General features: G+C 35.0%; 2 protein-coding genes across 2 annotated transcripts in view; one reads left to right on the plus strand and one right to left on the minus strand.

The window, feature by feature from the left end:
- Nucleotides 1–25,100, minus strand: part of Dach2 (dachshund family transcription factor 2) — a 494,618-nt gene that overhangs the window by 100,748 nt on the left and 368,770 nt on the right. The window contains exons 4-5 of the mRNA XM_048336074.1: nucleotides 15,563–15,721; nucleotides 4,376–4,548 (exon numbers count right to left, since the gene is read on the minus strand). Coding sequence (XP_048192031.1) covers nucleotides 4,376–4,548; nucleotides 15,563–15,721 — 332 coding nt within the window. The remainder of the gene's footprint in view (nucleotides 1–4,375; nucleotides 4,549–15,562; nucleotides 15,722–25,100) is intronic.
- On the plus strand, nucleotides 9,295–10,422 carry LOC125343582 (ribosome production factor 2 homolog). Its single transcript, XM_048336075.1, has one exon. It carries the CDS (start codon nucleotides 9,331–9,333, stop codon nucleotides 10,249–10,251), a length of 921 nt encoding a protein of 306 aa, XP_048192032.1. The 5' UTR covers nucleotides 9,295–9,330; the 3' UTR covers nucleotides 10,252–10,422.

A 25,100-nucleotide genomic window follows, 5' to 3' on the forward strand; every position in this document is an offset into this window, starting at 1 on the left:
CTTTCTCTATGTTTTTAAATTTTATTTTATTTTGTTGTAAAAGTGATGTACAGAGGGGTTACAGTGACATAAGTAAGGTGATGAGTATATTTCTTGTCAAACATTGTTACCCCCTCATTCAATTTTCTCCCAATATCCCTTCCCCTTCCACTCTCCCTCCTTCCCAAGGTGTCAAGTTCATTTCCAACCTAGAGTCTTGTGAGTATCTCTGTTACATCACTTCAGCCTTTGTCCTTGTTTCACCATTTTGTTATTCCTCTTCCCTTCCCCACATCAGGTAAACATATATACAAGACACAGACACTCTCTTGACACTCGTAAATGATTCTAATGTTGGGCATTATCCTTGGTATTGGAATTAATAAGAAGGCTCATAGAAGAACCTACATAGCAGAATGTGCATCTATCTGAGGATAGCTCTTGACCATGGCATTGGCTCCTATGTATTAGTATTTCTATACAGATGCTGGAAGAAAACATCACAGTAAAATAAGATCAGCTAATATAGACTATGTTGTGTCAACCATTTCCCATCACTGCTTGATTCATAGGCAAGCTGCCACTGAGCCAAGCTTCCTTGCTGTTGGCAAAGTTTTATGCCCCAGCTGGCCTGACACTGGGATTATCCCAATCTTATGTAGTTTGGAATGACACTGCAGCCGGTTGTGAATTGAGAAAGGGCATCATGAGCTATTTGTTTTTGCCACAATCTGTCCTTGAACCATTACCCTCCATTCTCACCTTCCCAAATACCTAGTGTTGGCAAACATAAGCCATCATCTCTAGATTTACATTTCATTACAAAGAGGAAATGTTACTTTTTCAGATCATGTGTATTTTGGAAGGATAACATATCTAAGTGGTAAATAGCTTATGAAAAACATGACAATAAATTCAGGTGTTTCTTTTGTAAACTAATGAGCTATACTAATGTAAAATATTTGTGGGCTTTTTTTGTGGGGAGGGGGACATCAGTTGTGGGACTTGAACTCAGAGTCTAGGTGCTGTCATTGAGCACTTTTGCTAAAGGCTAGTGTTCTACTACTTTGAGAAACAGTGACATTTTACATTTTCTGCTTGTTAATTGGAGATAAAAGTCTCATGGATTTTCCTGCATGGGCTGGTTTTCAACAGTAATCCTCAGCTCTCAGCCTATTGAGTAGCTAGGACTACAGGTGTAAGCCATCAGCACCTGGCACTATCAAGTTTTTTTTTAAGTTCCAAACTTCTAGAAAAAATTAATTTTGTGATTGTAGAAAAACGAAAATATGTTTGCCTCAATAATTCTTTGAGCTTCCAAATACTATTTTCAAATGAATTCTCAATACTTAGGTTTGTCCTGTGCCTACAGGTTTCTAAAGGACTGAATTTCAAAACTGCTTCACCAAGAAGCACAGTGAAAGCGAATTTACTTCAAATGCAGATGAGAGTTTGCAACTACTATTTTTATAACAGGGTAGCATGTAGCTGGTATTTTTTTTACATGTTTTATTTCTTTATTGTCAAAGTGAAGTACAGAAGGGTTACAGTTTCATATGTAAGGCAGTGTGTACATTTCTTATCCAACTTGTTACCGCCTCCCTCACATATAGCTGGCATTATATTAATAACTTTTTGAAAGTAATATTAGTGAAGCATAAACAAAGGAGATTTTCATTATGCTATTGTTGAAAATTATTGTTTTAGAAACGCTAATAATATGCCTATTATACTAAGTACTTTTGCCAAACAAAACTTGTTAATTTTATTAAGTGTTTTGTGAGTGGCTGAAATCAACTGCTTTTTTGTTTTGATAGATTATCACTATGTTGCACAAGCTGAATATGTTTTATATCTTCATATATACATATATATGTATATTCATTTTCTTGTCCTTCTGTGCTTTTCCTGAGCAGTATTTGTATTAAACACATTTATTTCACTTATTAAAAATATATGAAAGTACTTATAATTGGTTTCCAATAAGAAATGCTTTCTGTGCATTTGGCAGGACTTAAATAAGCAGGTGATCTAAAAAATAAGCCAGTAATCTTAAGGGAATAAAAAGTCAGGTTTGCAATGGTTAAGGCTTCCTTTTTAAAATGGTTATATATGGAACAGACTAATCAGCAATAAGCAAACTTATAGTTAGATGAAAGTTAACCAAGAAACAGTATTTGAATTAAGTAGAAGTTGGTTGCCCCTTCCAATTCTATACAATAATCACTACCACCAATGTCAAAATGGGAAGCACGAGCCCCATTCCCAATTGCGTCTTGGCTACAAATTTTTCACAAAGGTTCTCAAATCCCAAATATTCAACAAAGAGTAGGTAATCCAGTCTGAATAATAGTTCTTATAAAACTAATCAAATGTAATTTTGAGGAGCCATAAACATGCTTATATTGCAGTTTCCCGTTATTACAAAGCAAGTATGACAACATCATTTCTCTGCGTTTTTTTTTTTTTTTGCTAGTCCTGGGCTTGGACTCAGGGCCTGAGCATTGTCCCTGGCTTCTTTTTGCTCAAGGCTAGCACTCTGCCACTTGAGCCACAGCGCCACTTCTGGCCATTTTCTATATATGTGGTGCTGGAGAATCGAACCCAGGGCTTCATGTATATGAGGCAAGCACTCTTGCCACTAGGCCATATTCCCAGCCCTGCTTTTGTTTTTTAATAGAATATTTCAATTTCATGTCAGGTTATATTTTCTTAACAGACGTTCATTTTTTTAAAATCACAGGAAATTTATTTCATCTTTTAAATAATGCTCATGGATAATTTTATTCTTGAAAACAATTCTAATAACCAGTTTAAACTCTGGGCAAATATTCAAATAACTAAGATATACTAACCCATAAAAACAATAATATAATTAGAGCCCTTTGGCCACTAGAACATATGTAGAATTTATAGGGAAAAAAGGATCACAGTTTTCCTAGCCTATAAAGTTTATGTTTTCCATTTTCTACAGTGTTTAGAAACTCCAATCTTAAACCAGAAGCTAATTTTAAAGTGGGGGGGGAGGGGGAGAAAATGCTTAGAATACCAACCATAAAGCATTTCCTAATCACCTTTCAAGCTAGTGATTATTTGTCCTTCTAAATTCTTCAGTAGTACTTATTATTCATAACAATAGGGTTTAGTCCCCTTCACCTTTATTTTAGTGGACTTCTTGTTAAAACTCAGAGCCTTGTGCCTGCTAGGTCACTGCTCTACCACTGGAATCATTTCATTGCCCTTTCATTTTTTTATTTGTTAGATACAGTCTCTGGATTAAGCTGGTGTTTGATTCTATTTCTACTATATTTCCCTCCCACATAACTGGGATTATAGGCATGAACCACCACACTAGCCCACAGTAGGCAATCAGTGTGCAAAAGTTAAACAGAATTTGTTTAACTCACATATGCTTTGTAAGCGTTTATAATTTCTTAGTGAGTATATCCTACTTATCAGTTTCTCACATGATCCAAAATAATAACATAAATATCAAGATCCTAATATTTGGTAAATAATACAAGAAGAAAAAAGGAACTTATTGATGGGTACTATTGATTAACTGTACACATTAGATCCTACATATATCATCACCTCAACAAAAGAAATAAATATTTGAAAGTCTAGTTTGTATAGCATTTAGGAAGACAGAGACCATGTGCAAAAAGTAATAGGAAATAGAATAATTATAACTATTTCTTGTATTTTGTTAAATGGCCATAATTCTGAAAAACATATTCTAAAGATGATGATAAGACATATTCTAAAGATGATAATAATGTGATAAATTATTATAAGTATTTATTCATTGATTCACAGATTTTAAGGCATACTCACATTGTTACCAGAAAATTAACGAAATAAGTAGGATACATTATTATGATGCCCTTCATTTTATAGTTGAACAAACCTATTGGGAGAGGGTGGTAAGTACATATCCAAGCATGTCCAGCCAACCAGTATTAAATCAGAACTGAGACACAAGTCTGACTGACTATAAGTCTTGAATGGCATATCAGATCTCACAATTGCCTATCAAACTCCAGAAGTGCAGTCTTTACTTTGTTTCCCCTCCAGGAATGAGAACGGTTTTTGTACATTCTTCTTTTTAGTCATTTGTTGCACCATGCCTCACACATACTATGCAAATGATTTCTAGATAAGAAACTAGAATGAAACTAAAATTTGTGACTACAGAATAAAAACAAACAAACAAAAAAAAAACCAATAAGAAAAAAAATCCTGGCAGGCATAGTCAGAAACCAAACTCAAGTATTGTGCATAACTGAGTCAATGAGCTGTGTGTTGCTAATAAATAATCAGTGGTATAGCTGACATTTTATCCCAGTTTATATGTAATGAACACTTCTGTCCTCTTCAAAATAATGATTCTTACCTTTATAACAGAGGCACCAGCTCTGGAAAGTGGACTGTGAATCTGGGCTGCAGCAGCCATGTTGGCAATAGTATTGAGATGGTTCATCTGATTCATTGCCATGGCAACTGATGCAGGAGGTAAGCTGACTGGAAGTAGAGGATGAGGCATCATCATAAATGGGAGATCCAGTCCTAAAAGGGACAGTGCACATTAAAGGTGTTACACTATGACGATCAGTAGTTGTTTTATTTTTTAATTTATTCTTGTTGGCTTAAAAAACATCAATCATTTTATCTCAGTGTCTCTTTGGGCCTATAGGATTTTATTTTGTTTAATATCTTTAAATGTTCCCATATTCACAAACTTTAACTTGTAAATATATTTTGATATTCTTTTCATTCTGAAAATATTTATGAGATGGAACAATTTTTGCCTAAAATTAAGCAAAAATATTTATGACATTGTTACATTTAACAAATGGCAAACAACTTTCTTTTCTAATCCTTACACACCATATATCGATCATTTCTAGCCTAACACTTCCTTTTAGATGTTTAGTAGGGTACGGGCAGGGCAAGATGTTGATTAACATATTCAGAATTTTTAAATAAACTTTAGATATAATACAGTTATCACTCTAATTTGGAAGATTTGTCAATAAAACTAATATTCCTACCAAAATACAAACATGTCTACCATGTTAGCAACCAGTGTCAGCATTGTGGAATTCTATGTTTTCTTAGGTAAATTGAAATAATTTTCATATATTTTAAATATCTTAAAAAGTATCCATCAAGAATTATCCACATTCCATATGTGGTACCCAGAGATATGTTCTCATGGAAAAGGAATCAAATCAAAGTAGTCTTATATATTTATTCTTTACCATGTACAGGTTTGCTAGAGGAAATGCCTTTAAGCAAAGGCTAGAAAAAGTCTAACATTATAGATACAAACATGATTATAAGTAAATCATAGCACTCTAAAATATATTTTAAACTATTGCTTTTATAGTAATATTGCCATGTTTTGGACAGAAGCCCAGAAACTAGTAATCTTTATCAGATGTTCTAAAACATCTTTGTCTGTAATTTTTCTAAATTATTACAGGCTACAGATATTTTGTGATAGTCAATATTTATGTTGACCCTATATGCAATCATCAACTATTAATAATATCTAATTTTCTTCCTTTTCATCCTTTCTAGCAGAAAGATACTGGAAGATTTATAGGAAATATTTTCAGAGACTCCTTAAATCTCATTCCTCAGAACAACAGCTGCAGTAATACAAAAACATATTTTAGGACAAGAATTTTTCCCACTCTGTACCTCTTTTATTCTCTTAACAGTATGTTTCATAGAGAAACAGCATGTTTTATAGAAAAACAGTATGTTTCATAGAAAATTAAAGGAATTTTTAGGATATATAAAGTTGTCACCATTGCTTCTGATTTGGTCATAAGATGTACTGTCACCAGTGGTTCATAAGTAACAAACAGTACAAGAAATGTATCCAATGCCTAATGTATGAAACTGTAACCTCTCTGTACATCACTTTGACAATAAATAAGAAAAAAAATAGAAAAGTCAGCCCCCCCCAAAAAAACAGGACCAGAGAAACTTAAATTCTGCATGGAGCTCAAAAATGGGAACATTTTATGCTGCATTTTTTTAAACTCTATATCCCAGAGAATGTCAAGAAAATTCCCCTATCCGTGTACAGTTATGGCTCCCTAACTCAAAATTCTTCTTAGAAGAAATCATCCAGACCAAATGTATCAGCTAGAGAAAATTTTTCCCAAATTAATGTTATCAGAGAAGCCTCCAATACATGGTTTAAAATACTAAATGCAAAATGGTATTCCCAAGTAAAAAGAAGCCACTACTGGAATTGCCCATTTCATTCAAATTCATCCTTTATAATATATAAAGATTTGCTTGAAATTATTCTCCCTGAGATTCATTTTTGTTATGAAGCTGAACAAATGACAAGCATTTTCTTTAAATGATTTTACCTTTTAACATAATTATAAATATCAACTATATAAATGCCCACAGTACATCTTTGTAATCACCTGCTATATCTCGTTATCATAACTGAACAAAAGCAATAGGAAGTTGTTTCCTGTCTACTTAGTGAATACCAGAAAGGGATGTTTCTTTGTTTCTTTTATTAAAGGAAAAACTAAGATTGGTGAAATTATTTTCTCTAGGTCATCTGGTTACTGAAAGGTAAATGCAGGATTTGGATAATACAAGTGTAGTGTCAAAGCTCCTATTTTGATATAACTGATATTGGATTAATTCCACAAATCACTGATTATTCTATGAGCACCTTCTTGGACACTCATAATGTGTCTGGACTTTCTGCTTCACACTCTTACACCTTTGATCTGCATGTATTTCTGAATCTTAGTTCTAGACTTTGCCAAGTTTATTGTCCCTTCTCTTGGTTTTATGTCTTTGCCCTCTGGACTCTGTTTAGTTTGATCAGTTCTCCCCTCAACCAAGAAAAAATGCTACTTTTTAAAATTCCTTGATATAGTTCTAATAATGCAAAAACTGATATATTTAATGTGATTTCTTCCAAGTCAGATGTAGTCAAGAAAAATTCACCTTTATACTTTATACTGCCTGAACTGAATCTTGGTTGAGCACTGAGATTCTTTTTGTTATATGTTTTATATAAATTATCAAAACATGATTTATGTATTTGTGACTAAAAAGTGAGATCACAATATATGTATGGATGTACATTTGTATGTATATGTATATGTATATACATATATCTGACTAACATATACAGCCCTCCAAATATTTACTACCCTGGGAGTCATTATGCTAAGTGAAATAAGCCAGGCACAGAAAGATAAACACAATATAATCAATTATATATAGAACTCACTCACTTTTCATTTAGAGTTTGTTCTCAGTCAGATAAATTTGCTTAGATGAACATGTTTGTTTATATGTTTTACACATAATATAGCTTATAGTATCACGATAAGGTTATTTTACAGTACATATTTACGTGGTTTATCATTCTTCTAAAACCTTCACATTATACTCAATATAAATACAATTACATAAATATGTTTCTACATAACACTCTTATTTATCTCAAACCTAATGTAATTTTAGACTTCAGTTCTTCTTTACATAACCAGGATTGCAGACACAGATTGATCAAACTGCCGATGGAAGGCGGCCATCAGTGTCAGGCTTGCCATTCAAAGTTATTCACACTTCCATTCACAACATAATAATATTTCTTCATTCACCAAAGATTTTCGGAGACACACAGACACCATCTGGTTATACCAAGAGATATGCTATGTAGAGACCAATTGGCACGCAAACTAAATACAAATTACAAACAAAATTTAACAGCCCATAATGTGACTCATTTACATGGAAGATAATTTCTACACCTTTGCTGAAAATCTTAGGCTAAAGTTTGCTTCAGCTTCTGGTTGGCATTGGTTAGAATGTGAATAGTGAAGTGGCTATCCCAAACCTTGCTTTATCTTAACCCAAACTATCATAGATTTCTGAGGCAAATGTGGTTCTTATCTAGTGGTGTACTATTGTATCCAGAATACTGTATTAATTAAAATTTTATTATGTTCAAAAAAAAAACAAAATTTAACAGCCCATTGACAATTTTAAAATATAATTCATTTACCATTTCAAATATCCATGAAAAACATTCAGGTCACAATTTTGAATCATGACCTGTAATAACTAACCATCAATTGGCTATACGGTTCAAGAAGCTAAGATAACCCAGTTTAACAGTGACCTCACATGAGTACTACATTTGAAGCATATAAAATTAGCAACTATATTAACTGAAATATGATAGATTCAAGGGAGAACTCAAAAGCTGTAGTTCCTTAGAAAGGCTAATTCAAAATAATCACCAGGAAACATGTACTTAAAAGGCAAGGGAGTACATGAGTGAAGAGAGAAAGATGGGGAGAATGTAGCCATAAAATTTTAAAGAATATTCTACAAAACTAAGGAAATTGGGAGAAGGATGGGTTGGGAGGGATGATTGAGAATGATGAAAGGAGTGACACTGAAAAAGACTCATTGTATTCACATACAACTTTGTTAAATATCAACTCCTTTGTACAATTGCTTGAAGACAATAAATACACATTAAAAATGAATAGCAAATTATAGAAATCAGGCATTTCTTAAAGCTGAAGTTATTGAATTAAAATCTATCAATAGTACACATACCCCATTTATCTGGGGTATTCATATATCATATATCAAATGTGTACCGGACTTTTAATAGTTTTCTAATGGGGATGAATCTTTTTATAAAAAGTCATTCAAAATGGGTCATTTCATTCAGGTTAACCTCAAAGACATTATAAAAGTTACTATGAACATCATTTCTAATGCATTTTGGTATTTTAACGATTCTTATGATTTCATGTGAAGGCAGAAGACCAGCACCTCCTAGCCATTAAAGGTATAAATATCAGTAATTCTTTAATACTCTTTCTATATTTTACTTGCATGTAGTCCTCTAAAATATCTGTACATTTCTATAGAGATACTAGGCATCATAACCTGTGATAGCAACACTGCATCTTCCTCAGTGTTCTTCCTGTGCCTTTTCATTTACTCATGCTGTCCAGTTTTAAGATGTCTAATGGCTACTTCCTTTCATGAGAATATAATACAGGTTCCTCAAGTTCCTTGATCTCACACAAAATTACTTTTATCAGTATCTCATTTTATCCTTCTATGTAAATCCACATGCAGTCTCCATGGGATTATTCACAGTTCTCTACACTTTTATTTCACTTTACCATTCCTTTAAGGCAATGACTTCCTCTGGTGGCTAAATCTCTATGTTTATTTTCCTATGATAAAAGTTCTTTTTGTAATAATTAATAGAAGTAACTCTAGACACCGTGAGGGTGCGTTTCCCCGGTTTGGGTTGAAGTAGCCATGGATTCTTTAGATCGAGTTATAAAACCCAAAACAAAAAGGGCCAAGCGATTCCTTGAGAAGAGAGAACCCAAGCTGAGTGAAAATATTAAAAATGCCATGCTGATTAAAGGGGGAAATGCTAATGCCATAGTGACACAAGTTCTCAAAGATGTGTATGCACTGAAAAAACCATATGGCGTTCTATATAAAAAGAAAAATATTACAAGACCATTTGAGGATCAGACATCACTGAAATTTTTTTCAAAGAAGTCAGATTGTTCTCTATTCATGTTTGGCTCCCATAATAAGAAGCGGCCAAATAATTTAGTAATAGGTCGTATGTATGACTACCATGTGCTGGATATGATTGAATTAGTTGTTGAGAAGTTTGTGTCTCTAAAGGATATTAAGAACAGTAAATGTCCTGAGGGAACAAAACCCTTGTTGGTGTTTGCTGGTGATGATTTTGATGTAACAGAAGACTATCGAAGACTAAAAAATCTTCTTATTGATTTTTTCAGAGGCCCCACAGTATCAAATATCCGCCTGGCTGGATTGGAGTATGTTCTGCACTTCACTGCACTGAATGGGAAGGTTTACTTCCGAAGTTATAAGCTGTTGTTGAAGAAATCTGGCTGCAGAACACCACGGATTGAATTGGAGGAGATGGGGCCGTCATTGGATCTGGTTCTGAGGAGGACACACCTGGCCTCAGATGATCTTTATAAACTGTCTATGAAAATCCCCAAAGCTCTCAAGCCAAAGAAGAGAAAAAATATCTCTCAAGATACTTTTGGTACAACTTATGGAAAGATTCACATGCAGGAACAGGACCTAGGCAAACTGCAAACCAGGAAAATGAAGGGATTGAAGAAGCGACCTGCAGAAAAGATAACAGAAGACCAGGAGATAAACCCCAAGAGAATTAAAAAAAATTAATAGAACTTGGCCAAAAGTCCAGTCTTATTGTGTATTAAGAGATCTGTCATGCTCAGTCCATTCCGTTTCTTAAATGTTTTTTGTTTTTTTTTTGTCTGTTGTGGGGCTTAAACTCTGGGTCTGGGTGTTGTCCCTGAGTTCTCCAACTTAAGTGCTCTACCACTGGAGCCACAGCGCCACTTCCAGTTTTCTGGTGGTTAATTGGAGGAGTCTCACAGACTTTCCTGCCCAGGCTGGCTTTGAACCTTGATCCTCAGATCTCAGCCTCTTGAGTAGCTAGGATTATAGGCATGAGCCACCAGTGCCCAGCTTGATTTTTGTATATTTTTTAACATAATTTGCTACATATTTTTGAGCTACTTTTATAATTTTTTAAAAAAATCATTAAGTACAAGAGATTACAGTTATGAGTATAGTGCATCTTGATCACCCCCTTCCATTATTTGCTACATATTTGAATATGAATAGTAATATAACGATACTTTGCTTAAAGTAAGCCTTTTCTTTGTGCTGTTAGATTTGGTTATGCTATTTTCTGTCTGATGTGGTATCTTCATTTTCCCAAGACACTTCTCATTGGGTGGGTGGGTGAGTTAGTGTGTGGGTGAATGAGTGAGTGAGGTGGAACTGAGGCAGAAGTATCACAAGTTCCAGACTAGCTTGAGCTGCATTGTGACATTCTGCCAAAAAAAAACCCCAAAAAGACAATAAATGGGCTTTGTTTTGTGGTGATGTGATACAGCCTTGTGCTTGAACTCAGAGCCTGAGTGTTGTCCCTGTCCTTTTGTGTTCAAGGCTAGCCTCTACTACTTAAGCCACACCTCCACTACCATCTGTTTTGGTTTTTAATTGGAGATAAGAATGTTGTGAAAGTTTATGACAAAGCCTGCTTGGGCTGGCTTTGAATCTCAACCCTCAGATCTCAGCCTCCTGAGTAGGTAGGATTATAGGCATCAATTAACCACTGGTACCTAGCTATATTGACATTCTGTACAGCAGATTACATGTACCATGATGGCCCTGTAAGATTGTACCACCTAATGAAGGCTTTTCTGTAAAGGACAGAGTTTTGCTATGTACTCAGGTTAGCCACCAGTTCTCCAGCCTTAGTTGTCTTAAGTCCCATGTGCCACTACTCCCAGAGTTCATAGCACTTGGTCATTTCAGGTTTTGTAGCTGGAGGCGAAGCTCAGTGGTATAAGTGGGTTTTCCTTAAGCTAAAACATGAAGGGAAGTACTCATGAGAAAATGTGATAAGGTCCTAGTAAGTGAGCACATTTGCATAGCCAATTCTACTCAGATTAAGAAATGATAATTGTCTCCTGACTCAGGGGTGAATGGTACACAGCAAATATGCTTTCTAGTAATAGGTAGAAGGGAAGCTTTGTGACATTTAATCACATTTAGTGGGACTCAAATGCTAAAAGTGCTTTTTACAGTTATAAGGCCTTGACTTCAAATCCCAGTTTCTCCAGTAAGTATATAAAATAAAACATAGATTACTTGGAGTTCTTTTTTTTGTGTGCTGACATTGATTGGTTCTGGAGTCTGAACTCAGTGCCTTATGCTGGCTATGCAGGTGCTCTATAGCTGAAACCATCTTTCCAGCCCTTTTCTTTTGCCAGTCCTGGGGCTTGAACTCAGGGCCTGAGCACTGTCCCTGGCTTCTTTTGCTCAAGGCTAGCACTCTGCCACTTGAGTACCACAGCACAACTTCTGGCCTTTTCTATATATATGGTGCTGAGGAATCGAGCCCAGGGCTTCATGTAAACAAGGCAAGTACTCTACCACTAGGTCATACTTGCAGCTTCCAGCCCTCTTTTACACTGATTATTTTACAGATACGATTTCATATTTTGCCCAGATTTATAGGTGGGACACAATCCACCTATTGTACACATGCACATGTTTCTTTCCCACCAGGTGTACTTTCTGAGAAACAAAGGAGATTGGTTCCTATCCCTGCTGTGTGCCTTCTTGCCTTTTGCATTCCTCAATGTCTGTCAGGGTGGAGGCCACCCCAGATAGAGGGGCCACTAGCAACTTGAGGAAGAATAGGAGTAGCAGCCACTGGATGGTCCTCAGAGGTGCTAGTCTTATGCCCAAGGAACTGGTTGTCTTGGCAATGCATTCCAGGAGGTTTATTAGTATTTTTATTTTTATTACCAACTCTTTCTTGGCTCAAGGCTAACACTCTACCACTTTGAGCCACAGCACCACTTCTGTGATCCTCTGATCTCAGCCTCCTCAGTAGCTAGGGTTACAGGTGTGAGCCACCTAAGCCTGACTACCACTAGTTTTATAGGGGGTCATTGGTACATTTCCAATCATATAATACATCCATGTCTTCAGCCCTTCTATCACTATCCTTTAACCCTCCCCCCCATTCCCTGATATTTAAAAAAATAATTCATTACTAAGATGTTGTACAGAGGGGCTCTCATTTCATATGTCAGGTAGTACTTTGTTTTTGGACAATGTCACCCCTTCCTTTACTTTCCCCCAGCTACCCCCTCCCATCCCTGCCCACAATTTACACATAGGGTCTACTGAAAAGCATGATTACATTTGTTCACCCTTCCTCCATTTCTGTGTCCCCCTTTACTCCGCTAGAAGAAAAATAAAACCCAAAGCAAAAACAACACCACCATCAACAATAACAATGGCAACAAAATCTATATTTCTATTTCCTGTAGTTTGTTTCAATAAAGAATATTTTAAATGTTAAAAAAAAGAAGTAACTCTACTGGGAAGTTACATAACTGCTCTGCTTTCTGTGTATAGATTAGTGTGGCACATTAATTACAATTGACTAAGATTGATAAATGTTGATTGACGAGAGTCCATAGTTTGGATAATAGTTTTCTTTTTTCTATTGTATATATCTTCAGGCTAACATAAGTATACAATAACATGCCATGTGAAACCATAGCTTCTATTGTTGATGATCCTCTTGTATCCCCTTCCTCTGGTTGTACCCGCACTATCACTGTATCTCATCTGAGTACACTGGATATTGTATATACTGGTATTAGAACTAGGGAAGTGAAAGGGAATAACAAAATTGAAAGACAAAAGATAAAAAGACAAACGACTCCAAAAGCAATACTTGCAAAACCATTTGGTGTAAACCAACTGAACAACTCATGAGGGAGAGGGAAAGGGGCAGGGGGGAGGGGGAATGAGGGAGGAGGTAACAAACAGTACAAGAAATGTACCCACGGCCTAACATATGAAACTGTAACCTCTCTGTACATCACTTTGACAATAAATAAGAAAAAAATAAGTATATAATATTATGTAATACTATATTATACAGAATAATTACACTAATTAAAATTATTTGTGTTTTACCTATTATGTCTTTTCCATAACTTATGTCAACTACTCATCTTTTGATTTTGTTCCAGACCTGGTGTTTCAACTCAGGGCCTGAGCATTGTTCTTTAGCTTTTATACTAAAGGCTGGTGCTCTACAACTTGAGCCACATTTCAACTGTTGGTCTTCTGGTGTTAATTGGAGATAAGAGTCTCACAGACTTTCCTGGTCAGGCTGACTTTTAACTGCACTCCTCCAATCTCAGCCTCTTGAGTAGCTAAGATTAGAGAGGTGAGCCACTGGTACCAGCCACTAGTGCTCATCTTTTTACTATCTCTTTACATTTGCCTTTTCCTGAATGTCATAACTTGAAATCAAATGCTATTTTGCATTTTTAGATGGGCTCTTTTAATTTTATGTGTGTGGCGGGGGGAGGGTGGACTAGCATTTGAATTTGGGGCTTTGTGATTGCTGGGAAGTTTCTCTACTAGTGAGCCATGCCTATCAACCTTTTCTCCTCTGATTATTTTTTGAGGAAGAAAATTTGCTTTTTGACTGTGCCAAAATGAATCATGATCTTACTTTTCATTCTTCCTTACCATAGCTGAGATGACAGGTGTATACCACCACACTAAGCATTTTCTGTTAAGATGGGATTTCATGAAAGTTTTTGCCTAGGTTGGCATGAACCATGATCATCTGAATCTTAAACTCATAAATTGCTTAGATGAAAAGTATGAAGCATCATACTCCACAAATGGTTAGTTTAGAGTACTTTGAGTTTTTTTTACTCCCATATAGCTAGAATTACATGCATAAGCCACCAATACTCTGCTACAGTGGCTTTTTAAACTTAAAAATATTCATTTTCTTTTTCTTATCTTTCCTTTTTTTTAGCAGTACTGGAATTTGAAATCAAGAACTTGACTAGACTGGCATGTTACCACTGAAACCATGACTCCAGTCTTGTTTTTGTTTTTTGTTATTTTTGAGATAGACTCTCATGGACTTTTCTGTCCAGGCTGCCCTCAGACCAGTCTGTCTAAGGAGGTAGAATTACATCTGTGAGCTGATGCTGCCTGGCTGAAATGTGCCTATTGTCTGTCAATATTTTTCATACTTCACACCACAAACCAGAAATCCTCTGTTACCCACACTGCCACAGATATGACTATGACATTCTTATAGTGCAAGAATTTACAAAGTTTAGGGCATTTGTTTCATCTGCAGTTTGTAAATATTCAATTTTATGAAGATATTGGATCTTTCAGTTCATAACTTCTTTAATATGACATCAAGCTTATGAATTTTGCTAATATTAGGAAATTATTTTTAATTATTCTGCTTTTTTAACCCTAGAGTTCAAGCAGAAATGAATATATTAGTAAAAGAAACATTGAAGCTTTTCAAGTAGGCTTCCTGTTTGTAACCAAGGTAGAATTTTATCTATGTAGTATTAAAAAGATCTACTTTGATACGAAAAGATCCCTGAGTCTTTGAAGTCACAAAAAGTTTATCCACATCTGAATTTGTATAAATTAGCTCTAGTTAGATGACTAAGCAATCATAACGCTTATAACAGTATAGACTTCAGGCAATTCACAATTAACAACTTGTGTTTTTTTGTCATTTTTATCCTTCACAATAATTTTAAGTTCCTGTATTTTTATTCCTTATTTTATGTTGTAAAAATCAAGATTTAGGAAGGTTAAGTGAATTCACAAAATGCAACAGTGTTGAGGAATTCAACCTCCACTTTGTGTGAATACAGCCAAAATTCTTTAGTACTCTGCTAAATAGCCCACCCTTGCCAGCTACCTCCATTCTGTGACTCTGCTAATTTGAAATGAATCCCTCTTTTCTTCTCCTTATGAGTTCAAATCATTAAACTTTATTTTAAAAAGAACAAACTAATCCTTGTTAGCCAAGGAATCTAGTGGGTCTAGGTTTATATTTTGCTTAAGACATATTTTGGGAACATAGTGTACATACTATTGGTTAGCAGGTTGTTTTGCTGCAATGGATTGAGAGTAGGAGCTGTTGCAAGACCTGGCTGGCCAGCAAGTGTTGCATGAGCAATTCCATGTTGAGGTCCAGGAGGAGCAAGAGGAGACTGCATCTTATCCTTATCCCAGGAAGATTCACTTCCACCTGAAAATATAGAAATATGAACATATTTCAATTTGATAATTTTCCATAAGAGGTTCCTTTTATCTTTTAAATTTTATTTATTTTTAATGTCAAGGTGATATACAGAGGGGTTACAGTTACATAGGTAAGGTAGTGAGTATTTCTTGTCAAACTTACCTTCTCCCTCATTTTCTCCCACCTTTCCTTCTCCCCAATTCCTCCCCCTCCCAAGTTGTACAGTTGGTTTACAGCATATTGTCTTGTAAGTATTGTTTCATTGGTTCACTTTTACCATTTGTTTCACCATTTTGATGTTCCCCTTCCCTTCCCTGGTTCTTTTTCATTTTGTTTTTAGAAATGTAATCATTAACATTACCTCTAAAAAATTACTATGATTGAATATGGGCGAATTGCAAGATTTCTAGGGATTTAAGCAACCACTTCAAAAACTGGAACTGTTCTTACTAATTATACAGGTCCATCAGCTCTACTGATTGTCTCACCAAACTTTGAATCAGAATGAATAACATTTAGAAACAAATATTACCACTACTGCCTCCCATTCCAAACTTCTAATATTCATTCGCTCAAAAAGCATACACTTATAAAAGCATAGAAACATGAAAAATATATAGTAGGAATCAGAATTATCTCATTCTTGCAGATCAGCACTCAAGGAAGCATTTTCAGGAATAACAGACTTTTGTAAAGTCATCTGGACAAAATATGAAACTCTGGTTTTTAATTGTGAAGTTATATTTTCCTTGGATTACCCACACTACAAAGCACAGAAAAAAATGCATAAGGGTAAGCTACTCTATTTTCATAATGCAAAGTAGCATTGCTACTGTGTTTGGCAACAAATGTACTGTGTGGACAGACCACATCTTAAAACCATATAGGAATCAGCCACTGAATGATATCCAGGACATTCTTTTAAGGAAAGTACTTTGAACAAAAGGCTAAATGGTTAAATTGCAATCACTGCAGTAACAGACTGTCTGGGTTTAGAGAACAGAATGTTTTTGTAGGCAGCTCTGTCTGTGTGCTTGATGTGCTCCATTCATTCAAAGGTCAGTGTTTCTGCCCTGTTTCCCATGCTGATATTGTGACATTAGCATCTCCACCTGGATGATAGAACCCATCTGCTGCCTAAAACACTGCCCTTCTTCTGTATGGAGTATAGAACTGGGCCTCTGGGGTATGCTATAAATTGTATGCATTTCTGTTTTGAAATGATAGAAAAATCAACATCCTCCTATTTTCAAAGTTCAGTATCATAGTTATTTTTACATCTTTTAGTTACACCTCAGGCTTTATTCATATGACTACCCCTTATTACAAAGTAAACACTGCCATATAGCTTTAGATATCATATTCATAAAATGTAATGGTTACATATAAGTCCATTGAATTTAGTTTATTAGATATCGGACTTAAATTTTTCTTTTAAGTTTGACACTATTACTAATTACATTGTAACAAAAGGGCTATTTAAATTATTTCATTACAATCAATTAATTCCCTGGAGTGAGAATTTGGGATCTAACAAACCCATTTTTGACATTTGGAGAATATTACAATGAATATACAACTTCTCTTTCCATACATTCCTTGATGGGTACCATAGTCAGGTCCATATCTTAGATACTGTGAATAGTATCATAAAAACACAAAAATTTATAGGTGCCTCTTTTCTAGTTAACTTCATTTTCTTTACATATATACCCAGGAGTGAGATGATTGAATCATATGGTAGCTCAGTACTGAAGTTTTTGAATAACCTCTCAACTGTTCTGCATAATAGCTATGCTAATTTGCATTAAAATTAGCACTTCTTCAACTCACATTCTTCTAAAATATATAGTAATAGAATGCTTACTACAGTCACTTGTCTGAAAAGTGATGTTTCTATATCATTATGATGCACTTTGAAAATATTAACATAAGCCTATAAGCCAAAACACCAAAATTGTTCAAATGGATATAAAGAAACCCAACAGTGACAAGAATTGTACTTATTGCCTTACTTATGTAACTGTACTCCTTTGTATATCACCTTTACAATAAGAAAAAGAAACGCAACAGTAATACTCTAAACACAAACAATTATCATTCCTAACCTCAGATTCTTCACTTTTTAATTGTGCATTGCTTTTAAAAATCAGCAAGGAAATGAGTAAAACATTCGCTGAAATCACAATAAGAGGATAATTCAGTAAATCAGTTACTATTTTCTACCCCTAGTGAGCAGTGAAGCTTTTTATAAATCCATAAACTACGATGCCTGTGGGGCTGAGTTTCTAAGACTACTAGTTTTAAGTGTATCATCTGGAAGTATTTCACACTTTGAAAAGATCTCTGTTTTGCAAACTCAAGTCGGGTGTGTCTTTTGAAATTGAAGAAGAACAATAAAGCAAAAGAGCTATTATAAATTGGAAAGCACACATTTAATGACCACTTGCTAAGAAAATATAGATAGCACACTCAAAAGAATGGACCTGAATATGAAAAAAATACATTTATAAAAATGTACTTACTTTGAGCTTTTTTTCTCTCTTCCTGCTGTGTGTCATTACTATTTTTATTTTTATTTTTTTTCAAATTTTTATTATCAAACTGATGTACAGAGAGGTTACAGTTTCATACGTTAGGCATTGGATACATTTCTTGTACTGTTTGTTACCTTGTCCCTCACACCCCCCTCCCTCCTCCTCCTTTCCCTCCCCCACCCCGGAGGTGTTCAGTTCACTTACACCAAACAGTTTTGCAAGTATTGCTTTTGTAGTTGTTTGTCTTTTTTTACCCTGTGTCTCTCAAATTTGGTATTCCCTTTCAATTTCCTGCTTCCAATACCAGTATACATGGTTTCCAATATACTCAGATAAGATTACAGAGATAGTGTAGGTACAACCACAGGAAGGTGATACAAGAACATCATCGATAATAGAAGCTACAGATACACATGGGACGTTGAAAGTAGTTACAACTGTGATATAATAATTGTTTCCATAACATGGAATTCATTTCACTTAGCATCATCTTAGGTGTTCATAAGGGTATAGCTATTGGGCTCTTGTGATGCTCTGCTATGACTTGCCTAAACCTGTACTAATTATTCCCAATAAGGGAGACCATAGAGTCCATGTTTCTTTGGGTCTGGCTCACTTCACTTAGTATAACTTTTTCCAAGTTCTTCCATTTCCTTACAAATGGGACAATGTCATTCTTTCTGATAGAGGCATAAAATTCCATTGTGTATATGTACCACATTTTCCTGATCCATTTGTCTACTGAGAGGCATCTGGGTTGGTTCCAGATTCTAGCTATGACAAATTGTGCTGCGATGAACATTGTTGTGCTGGACTTTGAGCTTTTTGTAGTGATGATCAAACAAATAAGTCACATTATTTGAAAAGATACCTTGGAAATGATCTCTTTTCCGTAATTCTTACAAACACAAAGCAAAGAACAAGCAGCCAAATGGCCAGCAATTTATGAAGCACATGGCAAAAATCAAGCTTCTCTTAGTCATACAATACTATGTTAGAATCTTAGATGAATGCATATCATTTGATTAACTTAAACACCACGTAGCTTTTTTGAGTAAAATATGTTTTAAGTCATAATAGGATCATTACATTAACTGAGATTGTTTTCCCTCTACAAGCAGTATGGTATCTAAAGTGTTAAATGTGCTCTCTTGCTCCTCTCTCTCTCTCTCTCTCTCTCTCTCTCTCTCTCTCTCTCTCTTTTTCTCTCTCTCTCTCTCAGATAGACAAGAAACCAGAGTAAAGTATATTTTGAAATGTTAACATATGAATGGAAAAACTACATGAATGTACATGGATTCTATAATCCACAAATTTTGTCATACTCTATTTTCATTTGTTTTTTAATAGGTAGTCAATAGATAGAATATTTAGTAAGTCTCAGCTTGATCCAGGGCAGTACTGTGATATATATGCTATATCTGGAATTCAAGGTGGAAGAAAAATCTTGATAGCAATTATTCTCTCCAAATGACAAGGTCTACTAGACAGTTTATTTACTTTTTTGCACTGGAAATTGTATACAGGAAGAGCCACATCCTGGGGTGATGGACCAGGAACTTCAAGTTTAATTAGAAGTACAATAGTAGTACATTGGATGGTCCTCCAGGGAGGCAATCACCAATAAAGTACCCACAGGTCACATGGTTATTTAAATTTAAACTTAAAATTACTGTGTAAATGAATAAAAGTTCTATGCCTCAGTTATACTAGTTAAATGTTATGCTCAGAAGTCTTATAGCTGGTGACTCCTGCTGGGGAAATGCATATTTCCAACACTTCCTTCCTTTCAGGAAACTGTGTCAGACAATGCTAGAATACAAGTAGCTTTGTGTAAAATAATACAGCATCTTCACTTCAACCAAAATTAACTGCAATTCAGTGAGCAAGGTTATTAGTTTTCTTCCTTATTTGAGGCATAGTTGTTTCAACTGGAAATTTCTAAATTTCCAATATCTGTCAGGTGTTATTCTCATATACTAAAAATACACAGATAACAAGAATGGGGGGCACATGAATGAAAGGAGGAAGGGTGAGCAAATGCTATCATTATATTCAATGTACATGATGTAAAAAAATGAACTACATAACTTGAGGGTAGGGACAAAGGGGGGAGAACAATGGAGTTGGTGGTATTGATCAAGATGCATTGTACTCATATTCTGAATTCTGAAATTCAAACTTCATATAATTAATTAATAAAATTAAATAAATATCAAGAAAAGAGCATATCTATATTATTCTACAAGCCCTTGCCCTCACTGATTACCCCAGTCTGATACATACCATTGACATCTTTGTACCTTTCAGTCCTTGCAGAATATGGCATTGACTTTGCAGCTTTCCTTCCAATTCACACAGTGAGTGACCTTGCTCACCTAAACTCTTAATGACTCTCCCACTCGCTACTAGAGTCCTTGGACTGATTTTCAGAGGCACCTGTCCAAACCAATTCTGGCACTGTTGTCAAAATAAGCTCTCAAAAATAAATGCCAGTTATGATTACGTAAGCTTATAATACTAGCAAGCTGGGAGTCAGAGATTACGGGATCAAAGTTGGAGGACATTCTTAGGCAAAAAGAAGTTTGAGAGACTCCATCTTAACCAATGGCTGTGCATGCCGATGGGTCCCTCTTCTATCAGCTACAAGGGAAGTAAAATCCCTAGGTGCACATCTGTCATGGCTAAGATAAAACACAACCTCAAGATGGCCCATGAAGTGAAGGGAGACCTACTTTAAAAATAACCAACACAAAAAGATGCTGAGGCCTGGATCACATCATGAGGTACATACTTATTATGCATGCTTTGAGTTCAAAGCCCAGTACCATTAAAATAAATGAAGAAAGCAAAGGAGGGAAGGAGGGAGGGAGGGAAGGAGAGAAGGAAGCAGCTAAGGAGAACTAAAGGAGTATCAGAAAGAACAAGTGGAAATTAGGGAAAAAAAACTGAGCAGAGAATTGTTCAGCAAGAAAGAGAGAAGTAACTTGGTTCTATGTCCAAAGCAATGGTTATATTAACATGATTCAAAGGACTCTAAGAACTACATGAAATCTCTGGAGCTGTGTTTGATAGGACAACATGTCAGACAAGTGTTGTGCCAATATATCAGCATCACTCTGAAAGACAAACAAATCTATAATTTTAGCATCAGCATCATCCTAAAGGGTCTCGAGTTAAGTTCAAAAGCTTCAAAAATTAATAGGTTTTATATAAGTTTATTTCTGGATTTAATAGGAAATCATATCTTGAGTGTACTCAACAATTGAACATTACGTATTCACCAAAGGGTTGCTCAAATAAATTGTTCTAAGACTTAGGATGACATATTTTACTCAGTAGATGTAAAACTCAAAGTCCCAGTACATTTATTTCTAAATTAAGATGCTACAAGTTGTAAGTATTCCCTACATGCCATTTTAAGACACAGTGACTAAAACCTGAACATTGCTTTGTTGAATTTCAAAGATTAGCTTGTATGTATAGGGAATTCAATCACATAAAGGCACAGTACTCAACTGTATGACCTACTGAGTAACTAGACATGGCAAGAAAATGGTTTTATCCTGACATTATTACCAACTGTAAATGATAAACTTATCTTAATCACTATCCTGTGGATGCCACACATTTCATTTATTGCAATTATCTTGGTTTTAGATTGTATTTCCTTGAGCCGAATTGGGTGGTAATATACTGCTCCATTACATATAACCTATATGATGTAGCTAATACAAGGAGTATGCACATGTGTATGTGTGTATGTGTGTGACCCAAGGCACTCTTTTGAAGTTTTAATGAAGTTACTCAGTGTAAGTATTACAGGTTGAAAGCTGCTCTAAAACTAGTATGTTCAAGTCTGTGGCAGTGTTTTCTTATCTGAATATAAATTTCTTCTGTCATCTTTAATGGTATGTGGTCTGTCTAAATGACAAACATATTATATAAGCCAATTTGCAGTAAATAACTATATAATATAACAATCGATCTTTTCTCTTCTGTCATATTTCTGAAATATTGAACATAACTGCTGAGTATACATGCTAAAGATTTATTTTAAAGAATGAACTTCTAGAATATTCATGAGCACTGAAATATGCTCTTGTGAAAATGCACCTCAAAAGGCAGGTCCCTAGAGTAAGGTATGCTTTCCTAACAAAATATAAAGGATGATCTGAATATGACCCATAAAGATAGAGCATTAGATGGATGCCTGTAATCCTAGTTATTCAGGACCCTCAGATCTAAGGGTCATGGTCTGAGCCAGTCTGGGCAGGAAACCGGAAGTGGAACTGTGGACCAAAGTGGTAAAACATTGTTAGCCTTGAGCAAAAGAGCTCAAGGACAGCACCCAGGTCCGGAGTTCAAGCCACACAACAACAACAACAACAACAACAACAACAACAAGATAGAGCAAGATACTTGATTTTAACTTTTATTTTGTCTTTTAACTAGAAGGTAAGTATAATATTGTGTTTCACTAATTCTTAAGAAATTGATAGCCAGACACCAGTGGCTCATGTCTGTAAATCATACCTACTTAGGAGGCTAAGTTCTGAGGATCACAATTAAAAGGCAGCCTGGGAAAGGAAGTCCCTGAAACTGTCATGACCAATTATCTAGCAAAGAGCCAGAAGTGAAGCTGTGGCTCAAGTGGTAGAGCACTAGCCTTGATGTAAAACCCTCAAGGAAAGTGTGTAGGCCTTGAGTTCAAGACCAAGAGCCAGTCGGTGCACTTGTGTGCACATACACACACACACACACACACACACACACACGAAAGAACATTGATCTCCACTAATGCTTCTACCAATCAAATACTAGAGGAATCCTACAGAAAGAGTAAATTCTGAGTGAGGTAACTGATGAATTTTTCATTTTAACAGATCTTTTTGTGGTGTTTTTTGTGTATGTCCAACTGAATGGATCCAGAGGCTAGATTATTAAGTGAAATATAACTTCCTAAGTACAATATAATACCTCAGTTTGATGCTAATAATGCAAGCCAAGGAGCTGAGTAATAAAACAGCAGAGATAAACATCTAAGTCTTTTAGGAATACTTTGCAACTTTTTTAAATGCAAAAATAACATGAAAGTCATTGAAGGTGCTGGATTGATCACATTACCCTTATAGATACAATATATTTTAAATGTATACATTAATGTGTTTCAAGCCCAGAAAGGAATGTCCCTGAGACTCTTATCTTCAATCAACACAGAAAAAGTGGAAAGTAGTGATGTGGTTCAAATGGTAAAGTGCTAGCCTTAAAGAAAAAGAACACAGGGACAGCATCCAGGCCCAGAGTTCAAAAGAAATATATTCACTGCCTTATTTATATAACTGTACCTCCTCTGTCCATCACCTTTACAATAAAGATAAAAATAATTAGTGCTTCCATATTCTTTTCTAGACAGTAGAATGAATTTTTCCCAGTACATTGAAATGAAGGCATGCAATTGTTTTACTTTCAGCAAATGGTGAAATAAACATTTCTTGTTGGGATTTTAGCCTGTCTATTTGAATGCTTTTCAGTGGTCCTGTTAAAGGAGATTCCTGACTGAAATCACTTGTCAAGCAAAGGTATATTAAATAAAGACAGATTCATAAATGGAAAGGGGATTATAACTTCTTCCCCAAATCCTAACAGAAGTTAAATATTAGGCCATGTACTATTGTATTATCCATGGTTCTTGGGATAATACAGAAGCTTATGGAGGCTCATTTCCTAATATCTCATGAAAATAATATTTTCTTAAACTGTGGTTATTGTAACAATTAACTGAGATAGAACATATACATATAAAACAACTGAATATTCAAGCTAATATCATTTTAATACTTCATAACAATGATGATATAAACCTTTTAAATTAACAAGTATTGCCACATCTCCAATACAACTATTTAACAGTTCCACCAGCATGAAATGATGATTCCAATAATTAATAATTTACAAGTAAAACTCATATTTCTTCAGTTAACGCATTTATTTACAGAGCCATATGTGTGGTAACATACTGCTCTTAAAGTAAATTGTATAATCAGGTATGTTAAAATACTAAAACTGAAGAACTCCAGCTTTACTGGGCTCCATCCAACAACTTATGAAGTGGTTCAGCAGATGTAATTACTGCAAAGCCTTGCCAAGGATTTGAAATGTGTCCATTAATTCAACAATTTCCAATATGTTCATCAGTCAGTCACACTTAAAAACATATGACTTTCACAATATAGGTAAAGCAATGTGTTGATAATTGTACAGGAAAATCTTTTAGAAGTTGTAAATATACATTAGAAACTAAAAGAAAAAGAGAATGAAAAGAAATCCCACTAACTAAACTAGCCTTGTCTTTGAAGCAGATAGAAAATATATTGAAAATAGTGGATAAATACAAATATTTTCAAATGTATAATATATATTATATACTAGCTATTCTGAGAAGGAATATGAAAGCTAAACAACTATGCATATAGCCTGGCCACCCCTGGGGAAAACAGAGGCAAGATGCTTCTTTTCCTTTCTCTGTCTGTCCAGTGGTTAGTTGACAGACAGTAGGTATTATTAATTGCACTTCTTAAAATAAAGAGTTGAAGGGAAAATACAGTATTTGATGCGGTGAAAATAAAAACTATGATGACTAGATTATTACTTAAACAAAAAGGAAAGAGTTTGGCCAACAACATGAAGGTGAGAAATGTAAAGAGAAGAGCATTTCAGCAGGAAATAATTATCATTTTACTCAACTAAATACAAAATTTCCAGAGTCAAATATTACAGAATGCTTTAAAAATTGGAAACAATATGATGAATTGAATCAGTTAAAACTCAGTAAATGAAAAGGATAC

The sequence above is a fragment of the Perognathus longimembris genome, chromosome 28, assembly GCF_023159225.1.
Source record: "Perognathus longimembris pacificus isolate PPM17 chromosome 28, ASM2315922v1, whole genome shotgun sequence".
Lineage (NCBI taxonomy): Eukaryota > Metazoa > Chordata > Mammalia > Rodentia > Heteromyidae > Perognathus > Perognathus longimembris.